General features: G+C 41.7%; 1 protein-coding gene across 14 annotated transcripts in view; it reads right to left on the bottom strand.

The window, feature by feature from the left end:
• Positions 1-16744, bottom strand: part of ANK2 (ankyrin 2) — a 322074-nt gene that overhangs the window by 150056 nt on the left and 155274 nt on the right. For 2 of the 14 annotated variants that reach the window (XM_079990158.1, XM_079990167.1), the window contains exon 1: positions 2731-3668. The exons of 8 other annotated variants lie outside the window; for them this stretch is intronic. In XM_079990158.1, coding sequence (XP_079846284.1) covers positions 2731-2853 — 123 coding nt within the window. In that variant the 5' untranslated portion in view covers positions 2854-3668. Of the gene's footprint in view, positions 1-2730; positions 3669-16744 lie in introns of those variants that run through there. 4 more of the 14 variants (XM_079990156.1, XM_079990150.1, XM_079990169.1 and 1 more) reach the window with 3 other exon arrangements.

The raw sequence follows: 16744 nt of genomic DNA, 5'->3' as shown, positions 1-16744 counted from the left end.
AGCTGCATTTAAACTGGTACTATGTGCACAGCCTATAATTTGCCTTTGTCATCCCAATCCTGAAAGGTACTCAGGCCTTTTGTCTACCCAAAATTGTTTATGACTGCCAAGAAGGGTCTGTGTACATTCCAAAAACACTCATCCCTTTACATTACACAGCATTATGCTATCTCATTCTTTGCCATGCACACAGATTTATATTTCTACAGGTAAAGGGCAACATGCTTAAACCACACCCATTCCTGTTAGAAAGCAAGTTTGCTGTGCGACTGAGGGGGCTATTTATGTAACAGTGAATGTGCAGCTGCAGTAAAAGGCAGACACAGTGAGGCTGGCTGCTGAATATTAAATGGAACAAAGCAAATAGAAGCATAGTAATTCCCTGGTATATGCTGAGCTCTGACCTATTATTGCTTCTTAGAGGGGAACATGCTGATCTCCCCATCCTCTGTGGCCAACATATTCCTAACATGTGGACTCCTCTAAGTCTGCCTGGTTCTAATCAAGGTCATGCAGCAGTTTGTGCAAAAGAGATGCCAGAAGGGACTGGTTTAATTATATTCAACTTTAATTAAAGAGCCTCAACATTCTGGTTTAAAACAGATAAAATCAGAGAGAGCTCTCCAAAATCAGTTCAGTGCAAAGCACCCTTCTACATGCACAGATGAGTTGGTAATCATATTTATATACTATATATAACAGTAAAATATACTGTATGTTTTATAAGGAAATGATCAAACGTATAATCAAAGGGCTGGCTTATGCTGTAGTGTTCCATTTAGAGGATTAGGGTAGTAATCGCAATCTGCCTTCATCAGCTACACATCCCAGTGCTGCCTATATGGGAAATGGCATTCACGTCCTGATAAAGAGAATTCTAATGCAACTTAATGAACGTAGCAAACAAAGCCTTCAAGAAGTCAGACAGATCACATCAGGCATCCCCTAGGTATCCAGCCGCTTAACGAATGGGCAATATATATATATAATTGTAATGAATTCAGACTGAATAATTCATTCTACAATAGCAAGGGGTGGGAATTAGATGCATTCCATAAATATACTGAGGAGGGGGAGAAAAACAAACAGCAGGAATGGCAATTCTGGCAATTTGCTAAACATATCAGCATGTTAAAATGTAGTATGACTGGACCTATGCCTGTGTGATATTAGCACAACAACATGGGCCGCAGGAAGGAATGTGTGTGTGAAGGAAGGAAGGAGAGAGAGGCAATTACCACCTGGAGCATATAACAGCAGACAATTTATATAGGCACAGAAGACAAAGTAGCACTACAGATGAGTTAAAATGTAGCAAATAAGGAAGGAATTTCCTGTACTGTATACCAATAGCTGCTTCCCTACCAAGGTGTCCTTTGGACACACATTAACATACCCCATTAAATGTGAATATTGTATACCTGCTTCTTTAAGAAAACTCAACTGGTGAAAGGTTTGTGTTCATGCACTAACAACAACAACAACAACAACAACAATTTATCTGTACCCCACCCATTTGACTGGGTTGCCCCAGCCACTCTGGGCAGCTTCTAACATATATAAAACATAATTTAAAAAATCAACATTAAAAAGCTTCCCTACATAGGGCTGCCTTCAGATGTCTTCTAAAGGTTATATGGTTACTCATCTCCTTTACATCTGATAACAGGGCATTCCACAGGGCGGGTGCCATTACCAAGAAGGCCCTCTTTCTGTTTACTAAGTAAACACCCTCATAATCTGCACCCCTGACAGCGTACATTTAAACAAAAAGCCACACCTCTATACCTTCAGAGGCATATGCCAAGTGGGAGGTTGCCCTAAAATATATGAGTGGTTCTGAGTTGCGAAGAATATAACCTCAGTGCAGGTCTCCACAATATCCAACAATACCACTATTCTTGTTATAGTCTCTTCCAATTTATAGAAAATCATTTTCCCTGACAAAATGAGCAATAAGCTTTGGGATGGGGAAGGTGTCACTAGCTTCCCAATCCTAAACACATCTCAGAAACAGTGGCAATATTACAAATACTTCAGAGAAGAATGACTGGAGAATGGTTGTCAGTATTGAAAAGCAGAGAAGCAGACAACCTAAGTTAATTAAAAACACACACAAAGCTTCTGCAGCGTACAGGATAAATCACATAACAATGCTGTAAAATGAACAGAGTGAAATGCCCATTAATAGAGGTGCAAAGGATCCACACTTGATGCCTACAGTAAGCAACAGAACAGATTATTCAGTTTACAGCATTTGGATTTCATGTAAAACTGCATGCTAATGACCTGACAGCAAAAAATAAAAATAAAAATGGAAACAGAGGTAAAGGGGGGAAATGTCTCAGACCTCAAAACCTATCTTGATTAAGCGCAGCACAAAATTGCAGTATTCCCTGCCAGTAAACAGTTTCAAAACAGCTAGAGGCATAAAACACCTGGCTCCTGGGTGATCAAAACAGAGCCTAGGAGCTTTGAAGATAAAAGAAAAAAGGCAAAAGAAGTGCCACTGGCCATCTTCACATGTTTGCACCCATGTGGCTAGGAATTATTTTATTTGCTCTCACTGCAGTAAGCAAAACATTTATGGCAGGGTAGGGGATGCAAAATTTTGGAGTGGGAAGTGGAAAGAGAGACATTGCTGCATATCTTGCAGGGGACACCTGTGTACGTGTCCTATATATATGGGGGGGGGAGAGGAGAGTGATGGTGGGGTATGTTTGCTCATACCTTGCGCTTCCGATTTTCCCTAGAGATTTTCCTTTGCCTTTTTCTCTCCTTCTCTTTCTCCTTCTCCCTTTCATCATTTTCAGCCTCACGAACTTTTTTAATAGAAGCAGCGGCGTGAGCCATTTTGCAGAGGGGAGCACCTGCTCAGAGCAGTCGATTCCCACCACACTGAGATCCAGGCGATTTGTTTATCTCGCAAGGGCACAGAAGAGGTGATGCTGGAAGGCAGAAATCCACAGGGCAATCCTCTTCTCCCGCTCTTCCTCTTTCCCCCTCCTCCTCAGGCACCCTCTGATAGGTCACAGCTGTGATCCAGCCTCTGCAGCATCCATAATTCAGCACAAGATAGGCATATCCTGATTTTTAAGTCTCCCCCTTGCTCCCCCCCGCACACATGTAGGAAGGAACATGCACACAGCAGCACAGAGAGCTATGGAGGAGAAGCCTCACAGAAAAGCAGGAAGCATTTTAGATTTCCTGTGACGGCTGAAGAAAATTCATCCTATGCACAAATTTCACCAGCTGGGAAGGTCTCTTGGGATTCCTCCAGACGGGCTGCATATGCTGGATAGAGAGCCAGGATGGAGCCACCTCTGTACAATCCTTAGAAGTGGGTGGGTAGGGGTGGACAGCTCCTTGCAGCTACCAGCATCACCTCGTTACAGGGTGGGAAGAAAATGGTGCAGTCTGGCTTAATGACATGCCGCTGCAACTGCCTCTGCTAAAAAGCACATGATATGCTCTGTTCTCCTCACATCTCTCCATTCCAGTCTTCCCTTCTCTTGCTTATTAAATGCGGTTATTCTCTCTCTCTCCTCCCCACCCTGCCACCTTTCTCCACCCAAAAACAAAGGAATTGGGAGGATAAGGAGGAAACGTTGCTGTGCTCAGAACAGACCGGCTGCAGCCTGTTCAGTCTGCAGGTAGCGACTTCCTAGCTAAATACATGGCTGAGTGAGCTGAGAGAGCGAGAGAGACGGGAAGAAGCTGGGAATAGCCAGGTCCTCATTGTGTCGTTTTTTTAGAGTCCGCGTGAGGCTGCATTAGGAGAGCTGCATTAAGATGCGATCCCAATGCTGCTCTGAGGGTGGACTTCCGCAAGGAAAACACGCAGCATAATCTGGGCTCAGCCTGTCCCAGCCAGCTGATTTCTGTGGGGGAAGGGTAATAAATGTAGAATATCTTAGTCTGCAGTATACATTACTTAAAGGCTATCTCATTTGTGAAGTGCTTACATTAGGAATAAAAAATTAATCAAAACAGGATGGTTATTGGAGTATGAGAAATGAAAACAGAGAGTGCATCTTTTTAATTACGAAAGAGGTGGAGGAAATTATCCCCTCCCAGAACATTTCAGATGAGCTTTTGTTATCTTTTATATTAGGTGCAGATGGGGTGGGGTCTATCATCCCCTGACTGCATATCCCGCAGACTGCATATCCCAACAGCCTATCCTTGCAAAACACCAGCCCCACCTACCTAGGAAGTATTTGTTCCTGCAAATGCATTCATTATAACAATGATTTCTTGAAATCAGCACAGCTACCCCTTTCGAGACACACGTAAAACAATGAGCCTGAAAAGCCACAGCAAAGCCGGAAGTCTCTCTCAGCCCATAATTGAGCAAGTAAGCAATGCACATAAATGGTATTTTCCCTAATCCAAGTGAGGAATCAGGCATTCCTCTATTTTTAGCAAAACATTGTCCAAAGCAGAAGGTAATGGGTATTTCCAAAAACTCTTCAATTAAATGGCCCTAATTTGGCTGTACTGCAAGGTCCTTCGGGCAGCACAATGGCTGAAGTGGTACAGAAGAGCTCTTCTCAGGCCCAGTGTCTGCATTTCAGCATCAGCAAGGCACAAAAGACAGCCCATTACTAAAGAGATCCAAGCATCAGAAAAGTGTTCCAAGGGAAGTGAATGGAAGTTCCACTGGATAACAAACAAACTCAACCTGTGTTAAGTAATGTAATAATATACAATAATAATAATTTATTATTTATACCCCGCCCATCTGGCTGGGTTTCCCCAGCCACTCTGAGCGGCTTCCAGCAAAATACTAAAAATGCATTAAAAACATTATGTAAACATTTTCTTTTTCTTTTTTTTACTCTATGTAAACCTAAGTTGGGAGAGGGACACCACATTCTAAATATACCTGCAAACACTGGTCCCCACATGCTCCACCGCTGACTTCTCTGCATTGAGTGGACATGCCTAAATGGTGCTTCGTATCATGCTCACCAAATGAGCTTAAGAGCTTCTATGTGATCCTGAATTATGAACACACTTAGAAGCCCCATACAGACCCTCCTACTCAATGTGGGAAAGGCACAAGTGTTGGGGACCAGCATGCATAGGGATGATGTATACACCCTGCACCCACCATTCATGTTTACATCACACCTGAATAGGTGAAGGCAGCATCAAGGAGAAACCCTGACATTCTCAAGCTCTGGGGAAAGGGAAATGGATCTTCTTGGTACCACAATAAGCCTCTGAGACATCTGGAAGGCAGTGAGACTTCTCACTGCTTTTCAAGTGTCTCTGAGACTCTGCAAAAGATGGATGAAGGCTCCCCCCCACCTCCTGCAATCTTCCCAGCTCATAACTGTGAAGGTAAGAGGATTCTCACCTCAAGCCATCCTGAGTCTTAAACACAGTATGGCATTCCTGCCCCTCCCACTGCTAAGAGAGCAGGCATATGGTAAGCACAAATTTTGGATGGCCACAAAGTAATGCAGAAGGCTAAGGAAAAGCCTTCCACTGGAGTAAGTAAAGCAAGCAGAAGATGCTTGGTGGACTAGGGGAATGCTGTGGATGTAGTGCCTCTTGATTTCAGCAAGGCTTATGACAAAGTCCCCAATGATACTCTTGGAGACTGGTAAAACATGAAATGGACGAGGTAACCATTAGGTGGATTTGTAGCTGATTGACTGGCCAAACCCAAAGGTTGCTCACTAAATGTTCCTCTTCATCCTGTAAAAAAGTGGCAAGTGGGGTGCCACAGGATTCTGTCCTGTTATTCAACATCTTTATAAATGACTTAGATGAAAGTATTGAGGGAATGTTCATCAAATTTGCAGATGACACCAATCTGGAAGGGGTAGCCAGTGCCACTGAAGACAGAATCAGGACTTAAGATGAGCTCAGCAGATTGAGGAATTGATCCCAAATTAAAAAAAATGAATTTCAACAGGGACAAATGTGAGGTTCTACTCTTAGGCAGGAAGAACCAGCTGCACCAATATAAGATGGAGGACACCTGGTTTGACAGTAGTACATGTGCAAAGGATCTAGAGGTCTTAGCAGACAACAAGTTTAACTTGATTCAACAGTGTAATGCAGCACCAAAAAATGATAATGCTATTCTAGGCTGCATCAACAGAAGTATAATGTCCCAGTCAAGGGAGGTCATAGTCCTGTTCTAGTATGCCTTGGTCAGACCACACCTGGAGTATTGTGTCCAGTTCTGGGCACCACAGTTTCAGAAGGATATTGACAAGTTGGTGTGAGATTTTGACCAGCTTCGGCCCATCTGAAGCTGATACAGGCTCGTCTTATCTAGAGCCCAAGCAGAGCGTCGTCACACAGCAGAAGGATAAGCGGTATGTGCTACATTCTTAATTTTATTTACACTCTATGCTGAGAGAATACAAACATGCATCTTGCCTCTGTGAGAGCAGATAAGCAACTCCTCTCGGAAACAAAGAATACCCAGAGAACAGTGAAAAACAGGAAACCAGTGAACGTCACATCCAGTCTCCCATTCCCGTGGGAACCCAACAGTAACTCTGACTGTGGAATGCAAAACAATGTCCCGTGACTGCAGTTGCTGCTTAGTGAGGGAAATAGAAACCAACAGTTGGAACGTATGCAAAGGGGGACAACCAAGAATCAAGCGTCTGGAAACAAAGCCTTATGAGGAACAGTTGAAGGAGTTTGATATGATTAGCATGATAAAGAGGAAACTGAGAGGAAATATTATAAACATCTTCAAGTACCTCAGGGGCTGTCACATGAAAGATGGAGCAAGCTTGTGTTTTACTGCTCCAGAGTCTAGGACCCAAACCAAAGGATTCAAGTTACAAGAAAGGAGATTCTGACTAAACATCTGGAAAGACTTTCTGACTGTAAGGGCTGTTCAACAGTGAAATGGACTCCCTCAAAAGGTGGTGGACTCTCCTTCCTTGGAGGTTTTTAAGCAGAGACTGAATGGCCATCTGTCATGTATGATCTAGTTGAGATTCCTGCATTGCAGGGAGTTGGACTAGATGATTCTTAGGGCCCCTTCCAAGTCTACAATTATATGATTCTATGAGTAAAGGGACAAACAAGTCTCTGTAAGGTACGGCAATATCCTTGTGAAAGAGTATGTTATGCAAATCTGATAGGAATACATTTTATTTCTCCTAGTCTGGAAATGTTTTATTGCCATCCCAGGGGCGGTATTTGAAAGCCACTCTTTTGTTTATCACCAATTACTGCTAGTGTGAATGACCACCGTATTTATTTTGCACACATTTAAAATTTAATTGAATTGTCAGGTGGAAATTTTGGCATTTCCTTCTTATTTGACCATCCTTTTTTTCTCTGCACACTGTGTGTATGTGTGTGTACATACATACATACACACACAATCTGTCATGTAAAGTGGACTACAGTCTACAGATGCTTATGACATAAAAAGAATTCTTAGTCTTTAAGGTCCCATAAGACTCTTTGTTGATTTCACATGAGATTATGGGACATTCAAATGCTCATTTAGTACATCATTACATCATCACACAACAAATCAGTGATTAGGCAACAGAGGGTTTCCTCTCCTCATTAGAAAATGCCATCCCCCGTATTCTTCCTTTCTTTCCTTAATACAAATCCCCCTTTTCGAACCTCTCCAATCCTTCATAAAAAAATATTAATCTCTGCATTATATTTTGCTTTATGCAGCAACTACAGCTGTTACATCTTAGAAAATTCACTCTGCAGACTACTAAAATCTCTGCAGGATGCCAATGTTAAAATAATCCGGTAGTTTGAGACTGCTTGAACTGGAAATCTTCCAGTCCTAGCTTGAGTGGTAAATTAAGAAAACTTCAGACTTCACAACAATTTGCTGTTTTTTGCAGAATTGTACAGATGACCTCTGTGCCTGGAAAATAACATGTATGGGAGCCATGAGGCTCTCTTAACTACACAGATTGATAGCACTGTAGAGTTGGAAAGGACCACAGGAGTCATCTATTCCAAACCCATGCAATGCAGGAATCTTTTTGCCCAAAATGGAGCACCTATCCAAATATTACAGCTGGTAGGTAAAGGTAAAGGTACCCCTGACCGTTAGGTTCAGTCGCGGACGGTTCTGGGGTTGTGGCTCTCATCTCGCTCTATAGTCTGAGGGAGCCGGCGTTTGTCTGCAGACAGCTTCTGGGTCATGTGGCCAGCATGACTAAGCCGCTTCTGGCGAACCAGAGCAGCGCACGGAAACCCCGTTTACCTTCCCACCGGAGTGGTACCTATTTATCTACTTGCACTTTGACGTGCTTTCGAAGTGCTAGGTGGGCAGGAGCAGGGACCGAGTAATGGGAGATCACCCCGTCGAAGGGATTTGAACCTCTGACCTTTTGATCAGCAAGCCCTAAGCTCTGTGGTTTAGACCACAGTGCCACAATGGAGAGCAACACTAGAGCACTTCCTCAATATAAGTATTTTTTTTATGGCTTCCATACATTTTATTTTCCAGCACAGAGGTCAGGGAAAGCATTTCAAATATAATATTTGTTGTAATTTACTGTTTTGTTCAAACCCATGCAGCAAATCTCACATTGTCATTAGCTTTGCAATTCATTGGGGGTATTTTATACTCAGTTTACTCATTGCTTATGTTCTACATGGTTACTCTTTTTTAATGTGGAAGGTAAGTGTATGACTATTCCCAATATACCACCAGATGCAAAAGATATATTATATACTGATTATTCTCTTCCTAATCACATTAATGGGTGCATCAGACCTACCCAGTCAATACTAGAATAGTTTATTACAAGCTTCCCTCTCCTAATCTTTCTTTCCCAAATAAGTCATGTAACTAAACTGGAGGTTTCTGAACCGAAGGCCACATTCACTATTTTCTCAATCCTCCCCTTGTTGATCAAAGTGAGCGAGTAATTCTGTGGGGTGTTCTTCTGCAAAAATGCCAAGCAGAAGACGGGACTGGTGCAAGCACTGAAAAGCTGCTACACAGGGAGGCAAATCCTTTCTAGTGCAGGCAGGAAGGAGAGTTGGCACAGTGTGCTACTACCTTCTCCTGAAAGATACAACCAGCAATCAGGGTATGTCTTGAGAGTTTTCACAAGGTTTTCCTTCCCAGTGCCTGCTTCTCTTCATGTCTTATGCCCCACCACATGAATAATAATAATAATACTTTATATGTCACAAATCTGATTGGTTTGCCCTAGCTACTCTGTGCAGCTTCCAGCAGATTATAAAACCACAATAAAATGCCACACATTGCAGCTTTCCTCATACAGGGCTGCCTTCAGATGTATTCTAAAAACCAGAAAGAGTGGTACCTCAGGTTAAGTACTTAATTTGTTCCGGAGGTCCGTACTTAACCTGAAACTGTTATTAACCTGAAGCACCACTTTAGCTAACGGGGCCTCCTGCTGCTGCTGCACCACCACAGCACGATTTCTGTTCTCATCCTGAAGCAAAATTCTTAACCCAAGGTAATATTTTGGGCTAGCGGAGTCTGTAACCTGAAGCGTATGTAACCTGAAGCGTATGAAACCTGAGGTACCAGTGTAGTTGTTTATTTCCTTTACATTTGACAGGAAGGTGTTACACAGGGCGGGCACCACTACCAAGAAGGCCCTCCCTGGTTCACAATGAGGGAACCACTAGAAGGCCCTTGGAGCTGGATCTCAGTATCCGGACAATGGGGGTGGAAGCGCTCCTTCTGGTATACATGAGCTGCAAATCCAAGAGCAAAATGTGGATACAGCTTGTGGTTTGTCTAGAGTAAGACAATCCATGATCCCAGGTCTGAACATGAAGTCAAACCACAGCTTAGCTTACAAGAGTGCAGCAGCACCAAAGAAGAAGCAGAGCAGCTGCAAACTTGCCTCCAAGAGTTTACATAGTCACACAAAGTCATAATCTGGCTTAGCATTACAGGTAAACCAGCTCCACTTAAGACAGATAAGTAGTTCACACCCACAACTGAAACCAAGGAACGGGGAGAGGGAGGTGGCAATGGTTTTGCAGCTCTTACTGCCACTCTCTTGCACATGTCTTCTACCTACTCTCAGCATTACATATGGTCATCACTAAATCCATGATGAAACTGATTAGGCTCAAAAAATCTACTTTCCATTTTAAAGAAATGGAAACTCAATGTGAGTTTAGGGAAGGTGCAATTGCACTTCCTGCTTCAGATCTTAAAATCCTGGTCTAAGCTTCAGCCTGAAATGGGAAAGAGTGTTAGCCCTGATGCAGATCTGATCCTGCAAGGCAATTCTTATGTTCTTAGCTTTGCTCATTGGTCCCAGATATCAGGGAAATAATTAAATCAATGTGTGCCACTGTCCATACAGGTGAACACAGTGCAAGACATCTTGCAACGTGAACTTCCTTTTGGAAGGCTGTGCCAGTTTGGCATTTCAGCAATTCTTGTTTAATTACTACCCCAGTACTATGTAGACACACCTAAACACTCCTTTTTGCTCAGCAGTGTGTGAGTTATGCATACATACCATATATATACTGTACCCCCCTAATTATGAGTGCAGCAGGATTTATTTATTTTTAACAAGCTATACCTAAATAGGACAAGTCAACCAGGTGAAAGCAAGAGTCATCAACAAAGGGCAAGCCCTTCATGATATCGATCTTAAAGTGGTCTAGAGCAAATAAATATTATGGTAAATAATAGGATGGTTGATCTAAGTATAGCTTGAAGTGGTCAATCACTGCCCAATGCATGCAACATTTTATTGATCCTAAGGAGATGAAGTCTTTCTGCAGTCATCAGTCAAAAGGTTGGATGTTCAACATCCCGTTCAATAAAAACCGAGTTAGCCCTATGTAGCAGGGTACCCCACCCCCTTCTGGCTATTTTTTCCACTGGAGTGTGTGTACTGTGGAGCTGTAGCTCTGCTACAAATGGTATGTAGGAGTTGAGTGGGAGGAGAAGCAGATGAACAACGAGCCTGAAAGAACAGAACACAGGAAAAAAATTATGTCGCTTCTGATACAAGTTTGATGCAACTGACTGTGGAATCATAAAATGAAATGCAACAGGATTCCTCTGGGGATGCTCTCTGGTTCTAGGTTCACATTGTACAGCATCCTCTGTTTACACGGCTGACACGTCCTTTCTGCTTCTAAGGCAAATAGCTACAGAATGGGGGGAGCAGAGAATATGGGAGAGGTGAATAAAATGCAACTCACCCACTGGGCCCATAGTAAAGAGCTTTTAGCTACAGAGTGCTAAGGACAAAGGAGAAATGGCATAGCAATAAGAACACAAGAGGAGGAGGACTGGATCAGGCCAAGGCTTATCTTTCACAGAATTCTGTTCTGTTCTGGTGGTCAACCAGATGTATATTTGAAGCCCATGAGTGAGACAAGAGTGCAAATAGTACTTTCCTGCTCACAATTCCCAACAACTGATATTCAGTGGCATGCAATCATTGCAGCAAGAAGTCAGCATCACATAACACAATAACAATTACTTAATATTTATATAGTACTTTGAAGCATTCAAAGTGTTTCATGTGCATTACCTAGTTGGAATCCATGCAGCAATGCTGTAAGGATTGCATACCGCCCTGATCTATTTTTAATGAAGAGTGACTTATAAATGCTTTAAATAAACAAGGTAAATTAGCGCTATTAGCCCTTGTATTGAAGATGGGGGAAATTGAGGTAAGAGAGTGCCTTGCCCAAGACTGCTTATGTTTATGGAAAAGGCAATATATTAACCAAGGCCTTCCTGATTCACAGCTCAGTCTCTCAGCCATTTTACCATACACCAGCTCTCAAAGTCACTAGGTAATGAATCACTCCAATCCTGCAATTGAATTTAGAAAGGGGTTGTGTAGAAGGTTGAGGAGTAGAGCAAACAAAAAGCTAAGAAAAAGTTCTAATTTAGAACAACATCTGTTAACAAGAATGTCTACCAAAATGCACTGCTCTCTGAATCAATTTATCAAATGATACCCCTCAATATTGTTCAACACTACCATACTAAAATGTAACAACAGCATTTCTATAAGACATTAGAATGTCCAAAGGGTTTACATTACTTCACTGATCCTTACAAGAACAATGCTAAAGTGTTTTAAACACTATTAAGTGCCATACGAATGGCATGCCACTATTCCCCATTTCTTCTACACTTTCGATGGGAAAGACTGAGGCTTGGTTGGGGTCATCTGCGAAATTCATGGTACAGGCAGATCTGAACCAAAGATTTTCTGATTCACAGCTCAGTCTCTTAGACAAATATAAGATAAAGACTTACAATTCCATATATGTATTTGTTTGTTCTGAAGGAGAGGACAGGAAGTAAATCAGACTCCCTCCTCAGCAAGGAAAGATCTAGCCAGATTGGTAACTGGAAGTTTACCTATTCAATACTAATGAACCTTATAATTGCATTTACCCATATATGGGTGTGGTTGGGTAGGTGTCCACTAATTGTTTAGACTTTACAAACTATTTTAGCCAAATTAGATACCCAACTTGCACACCCATTCAACTGGATAGTCTGCTATATAATGATATTGATGTTGGCACCTATCTGTCTCGGGAGACAGTGGAAGAGAGCACCTTCGAGGGTAAAGTCAAGCAGTTGGAGAGTTACAGCGACTGTAATTACTGAATTTGTGGGAAAAGTCACAACCCTGACTGCTTCATTCAGATCATTGGCCTGACTCTAGAGTGACTTTCCGTGCAAGGCACATCACATGCTTTCCAGTGTTTTGTTATCACAGTGAAGAAGACAAAAAACAGAAAACCCATGAATTTAACTAGCATCAAACCCACCCTAATGATCAGGTGCAACCGCTTGTCAGACCAATGAAACTGGTTATATTTCAAATCTCACTGGTTAGAAAAGGCCTGAAGAAGTCCAAGTACAATTAACAAATCAATCACTATTTGGTCTTGGCACTGTTTCTTATGCCTCTGAACAGATCACTAATCTTCAGTGATAAGAGAATTTGCTTTCTTCTTCTTCTTCCACAAAAGCAGATGGCCTGCACTATAGTTCAGTTTCTTGAGTGGGGATGCTAAGATGTAATTTAAGTCTTCTGCCTGCCAGATTCTGGGCAGGGGTCAATTAGTTTCAAATATTCCCTTAATTATTACATCTTCATCCAATTGTTAGCATCTACCCTTCTTTGAAAGGAAACACTGAATTGTGATTCTAGCTATGTAACAACTCTTTATGTATCCCTCTCTCACCCCACCCCCAAATTCGAAATGCACACGTTCCTGATTGCCATTTGTAGCATTCACACCTACTGTAGTGAAATTGTTCACTCTCTTTCCCAAACACTTTGAAGAAGCCAGCACCAAGGACAGCGCTGACATGGGAATCTGGCAAACTCTAGTCTAGTGAGTGGAAATTTTGAAGTGTTATCTGTGCCCTTCAGTATAACCGAAGGGCAGCAACAGACCACATAATTGGCAAAAGAAAGATACACATGGCTGCTTTCTGGAAGGGGGGGGGAGGGGAAACCTACCACAGTCCTGTCTCATAATGCATCATCCCAAACACTGTGAGACAAAAATCGAAGGAGGAAATTATTCTGGCTCCTTTTTTAAATGAAAGGCAAACACAAAGATAAATCACTCATCTTAAAATATTATCTATATGTAACTGCATCTCTGTAATTCTTTATATTGAATATGTTTGTACATGGTTCTGTTATTGTTAGTATGGTTAGGTGTTAGTTTGCACATATTGCAGAACCGTAGAGTTGGAAGGAACCTGTGGATCATCTCGTCCAACTCCCTGAAATGCAGGAATTTGCAGCTTGTCCTGTACAGAGATTGAACCTGCAACCTTGCAGTTATCAGCACCATGCTCTAACCAACCTAGTTACCCAGGCATCATGTTTATGATTTGTTGTTGCTGTTAAAAAGATTTATCTGATCACCAAACACAAGAGTTTGGGACCCCAGAATCCAAACACTAAGTACTTCTAAGCCATCTCTGTCTGAAAGTCTGCTTCAGATAAAAGAATTGAATTTGTGTGTCTGTCCAATATAATGGCTGGTGATTGGTAGCCCCCTGCTGGGGAATTGCTGCTTAGCAAGTAATAAGAGTTTGCTTAAACTAGAGCAGAAATGTGTTTCTTCCCCCCACTTACTTCTGCTGAAAGGCTTGCTGTGTATGGATTACAGCAGCAGATTACAGTCATTGTGTTTTATCTTATATAACCCACCCTGGCACAACAGGGTGAAGGGCAGGTAAGAAGTACCATAAACAAATAAAAATAATAAAATTACAACAATCAGGATTATATCTAGGATTCCTAGTACTAAACTGTCACTGCAGAACTTAAGATATTTGGTTGGGGATAATTCTGCTGGTACGAATGAGATCACTCGACAGTAAATTGTTTGAAGACTGCCAGTCAATTACTTCAGATTGCAGCCTGAGTTTCGAAGACACAGCTATGTACTGAAATGTTTGCTAACATAAATAGCTCAGTTAAATCTTTAGCAATAACTAAGAAATGTTAATTAGGGACAACACAATTTTAAATTATAATGTGAACAAAACAAATGCAAATATATTAGGCTGAAACATACTGTACAGGCAAATTAGTCAAGACTACAGGGTAAATTTAATTTTGATACTGTGTTTTCAGTAGGCATGCAATTAATTTTAAGGATTTTTTGTTTTTGTGCTGTTCCATCAGATCTAAGCACTGAGGTGAGTTACAAATCCAGGGACATGATCCAGCCTTTCTATGTGCAGGTGGCAAATCACAGATGTTCGGCTAGACATTAGCTTCATACACCACACAGTAGCCTACAAACCATTTAGCAAGGTAGTCGTATACATGTTTACCTAGAAGAAGTATGTCCAGAAACACATAGTGAAGTTTACTCCCAGGAAAGTGTGCATAGGGTTTCAACTTCTAAGTTAGGACTCTATTCTAAAGGTGACATGAGCCAGTCTTTGGTCTCATCCACACCTTTGCTTGACCCATAAGCAGACTACTGGCCACAGAAGAAGGGAAGCACAAATGCAACAGACTGGCTGCAGAGTCCTGGAGCAATCCACAACTCTACCACCACAAACCAGTTACACTCCCGTGCTGGATGAGAAGGAAGGCAAAGCCCTTTCCTATCTATCCTGTATAGAAGTCAAGTGGGCTGAAGAAACAGACAAGTATTATTACTACTGTTTATCATCATCATTATCATCATCATCATCAGGCTTCTAGAAGAAAATGTGACGGCACTGTGTACCCTTGAGTACCCCAGAAAAAAGTTGTTGTTGTTGTTATCATATTTTGGGGGGCTTACTTATACACCCTTAGGCACCAGGTGAAAACATTCCTCTTCAACCTGGCCTTTGGCTGATTAACATCTTATACCCCTTTGAAATGTGTTTGTGGGAGGGGGTTTGGAATGGGTGGGTTACTGGTTTGTTGGGGTTTTCTTGTTCTTGCTTTTAATCATGTATTTTGTGTTTTTGTGTTGCATTTTTATGATGTGAACTGTTCTGACATCTGCAGATGAAGGGTGCTATACAGACTTAATAATAATAATAATGCATGTACACCCTGATTTGCTTTGGGCCCAGGAGCCTTTACACAACATGCCTTCTCAATCATCTCTATGGAGGAGAAGCACATTACAAGTACACCTTTGTGGTGCATCAGTGGGGGAAAGTACTTGCACAGATGCATTAAAGCATATTTGGAGTTCTGGATCAGGGCAGAACATAATCCCTGCAATTATCAATACTGCAAGTTTCCTTGGCACATAACATGAAACTATATAAATTAGCCCTGTAAAGACCCTTGTAAAGACCCTGTTATGGAGAGGCACTAATATATAGAAGGTTCCATTTACTGTGCATCTAAAGTTTGTCTTTGAAAATGCATCCAATAAATTCCAGACCTAAGCAATTACTTCTAGAGGAACTGGGTTCCAAATCCCTATCAAGTTCCTGAATTCTTACACAGAACTGCTGACAGGGAAATATGGAGATAATGCATCCTAATTGATGAAGTTCCAATATTTTGTCCATCATACAGCTTTAAAAATGGTACACCTATGTGAGTAACATCCTGATAAACAGGATTTTAATTTATTTCAAAACTATTGACAGATAAAAGACACAACTGCTTTAAATATAGAACATTAAATTTAGCTGATTTTGAAGGACACTAGTCAGCAAAGAGCCTGGCTCCTTGTCAAAAGACTTTTTATTACCAATTTCACAGTAGCCCAACCCATGCCCAGCTGCGGTCCTAAACAAATTTCTTTCTTATATTGGCCAATCAAAGTGATTTAGAAACTGGCATCACTGATTTTGTGTGTTCTATTTATGGAAGGGTAGAATTCAGGTACACTTCTTGAGGCTACACAGGACAGCACCTGCACAGAAGGAAGACGAAGGACAAGGTTGTGTCCATACGACCACTGCAGTCTGAGGCAGTTACAGATTATAGGTCACCCATTCTGACCCCAGGAGTATCAGCTCACAACAGTGGAGTGATGTACTTCCCAGCACGGCTTTTTACAGGCCTCTTCTGCTACTCAAAAGGTAAGTGGCTCTGAACTCTGAGCATATCATCAGTATGAATTTATAGAAAAACAGCAGCTCACATGAGCTGGATTGGTCCATTGGGCAGGCTTCCTTGCAATATAAATGGAGACTGTACATTTGTTTTGCAAAGTTTGTTTTGCTTTTGTTTTGCAATACAGTTTTATGGGGGGGGGAGAGAAATACTGAAGAATTAAGAACTTAATTCGTTCTGGA

The sequence above is a fragment of the Podarcis cretensis genome (assembly GCF_951804945.1).
Source record: "Podarcis cretensis genome assembly, chromosome: 9".
In the NCBI taxonomy this organism is placed as follows: domain Eukaryota; kingdom Metazoa; phylum Chordata; class Lepidosauria; order Squamata; family Lacertidae; genus Podarcis; species Podarcis cretensis.
The sequence above is the reverse complement of the archived record's forward strand: the minus strand, read 5'-3'. Positions and strand labels throughout refer to the sequence as shown.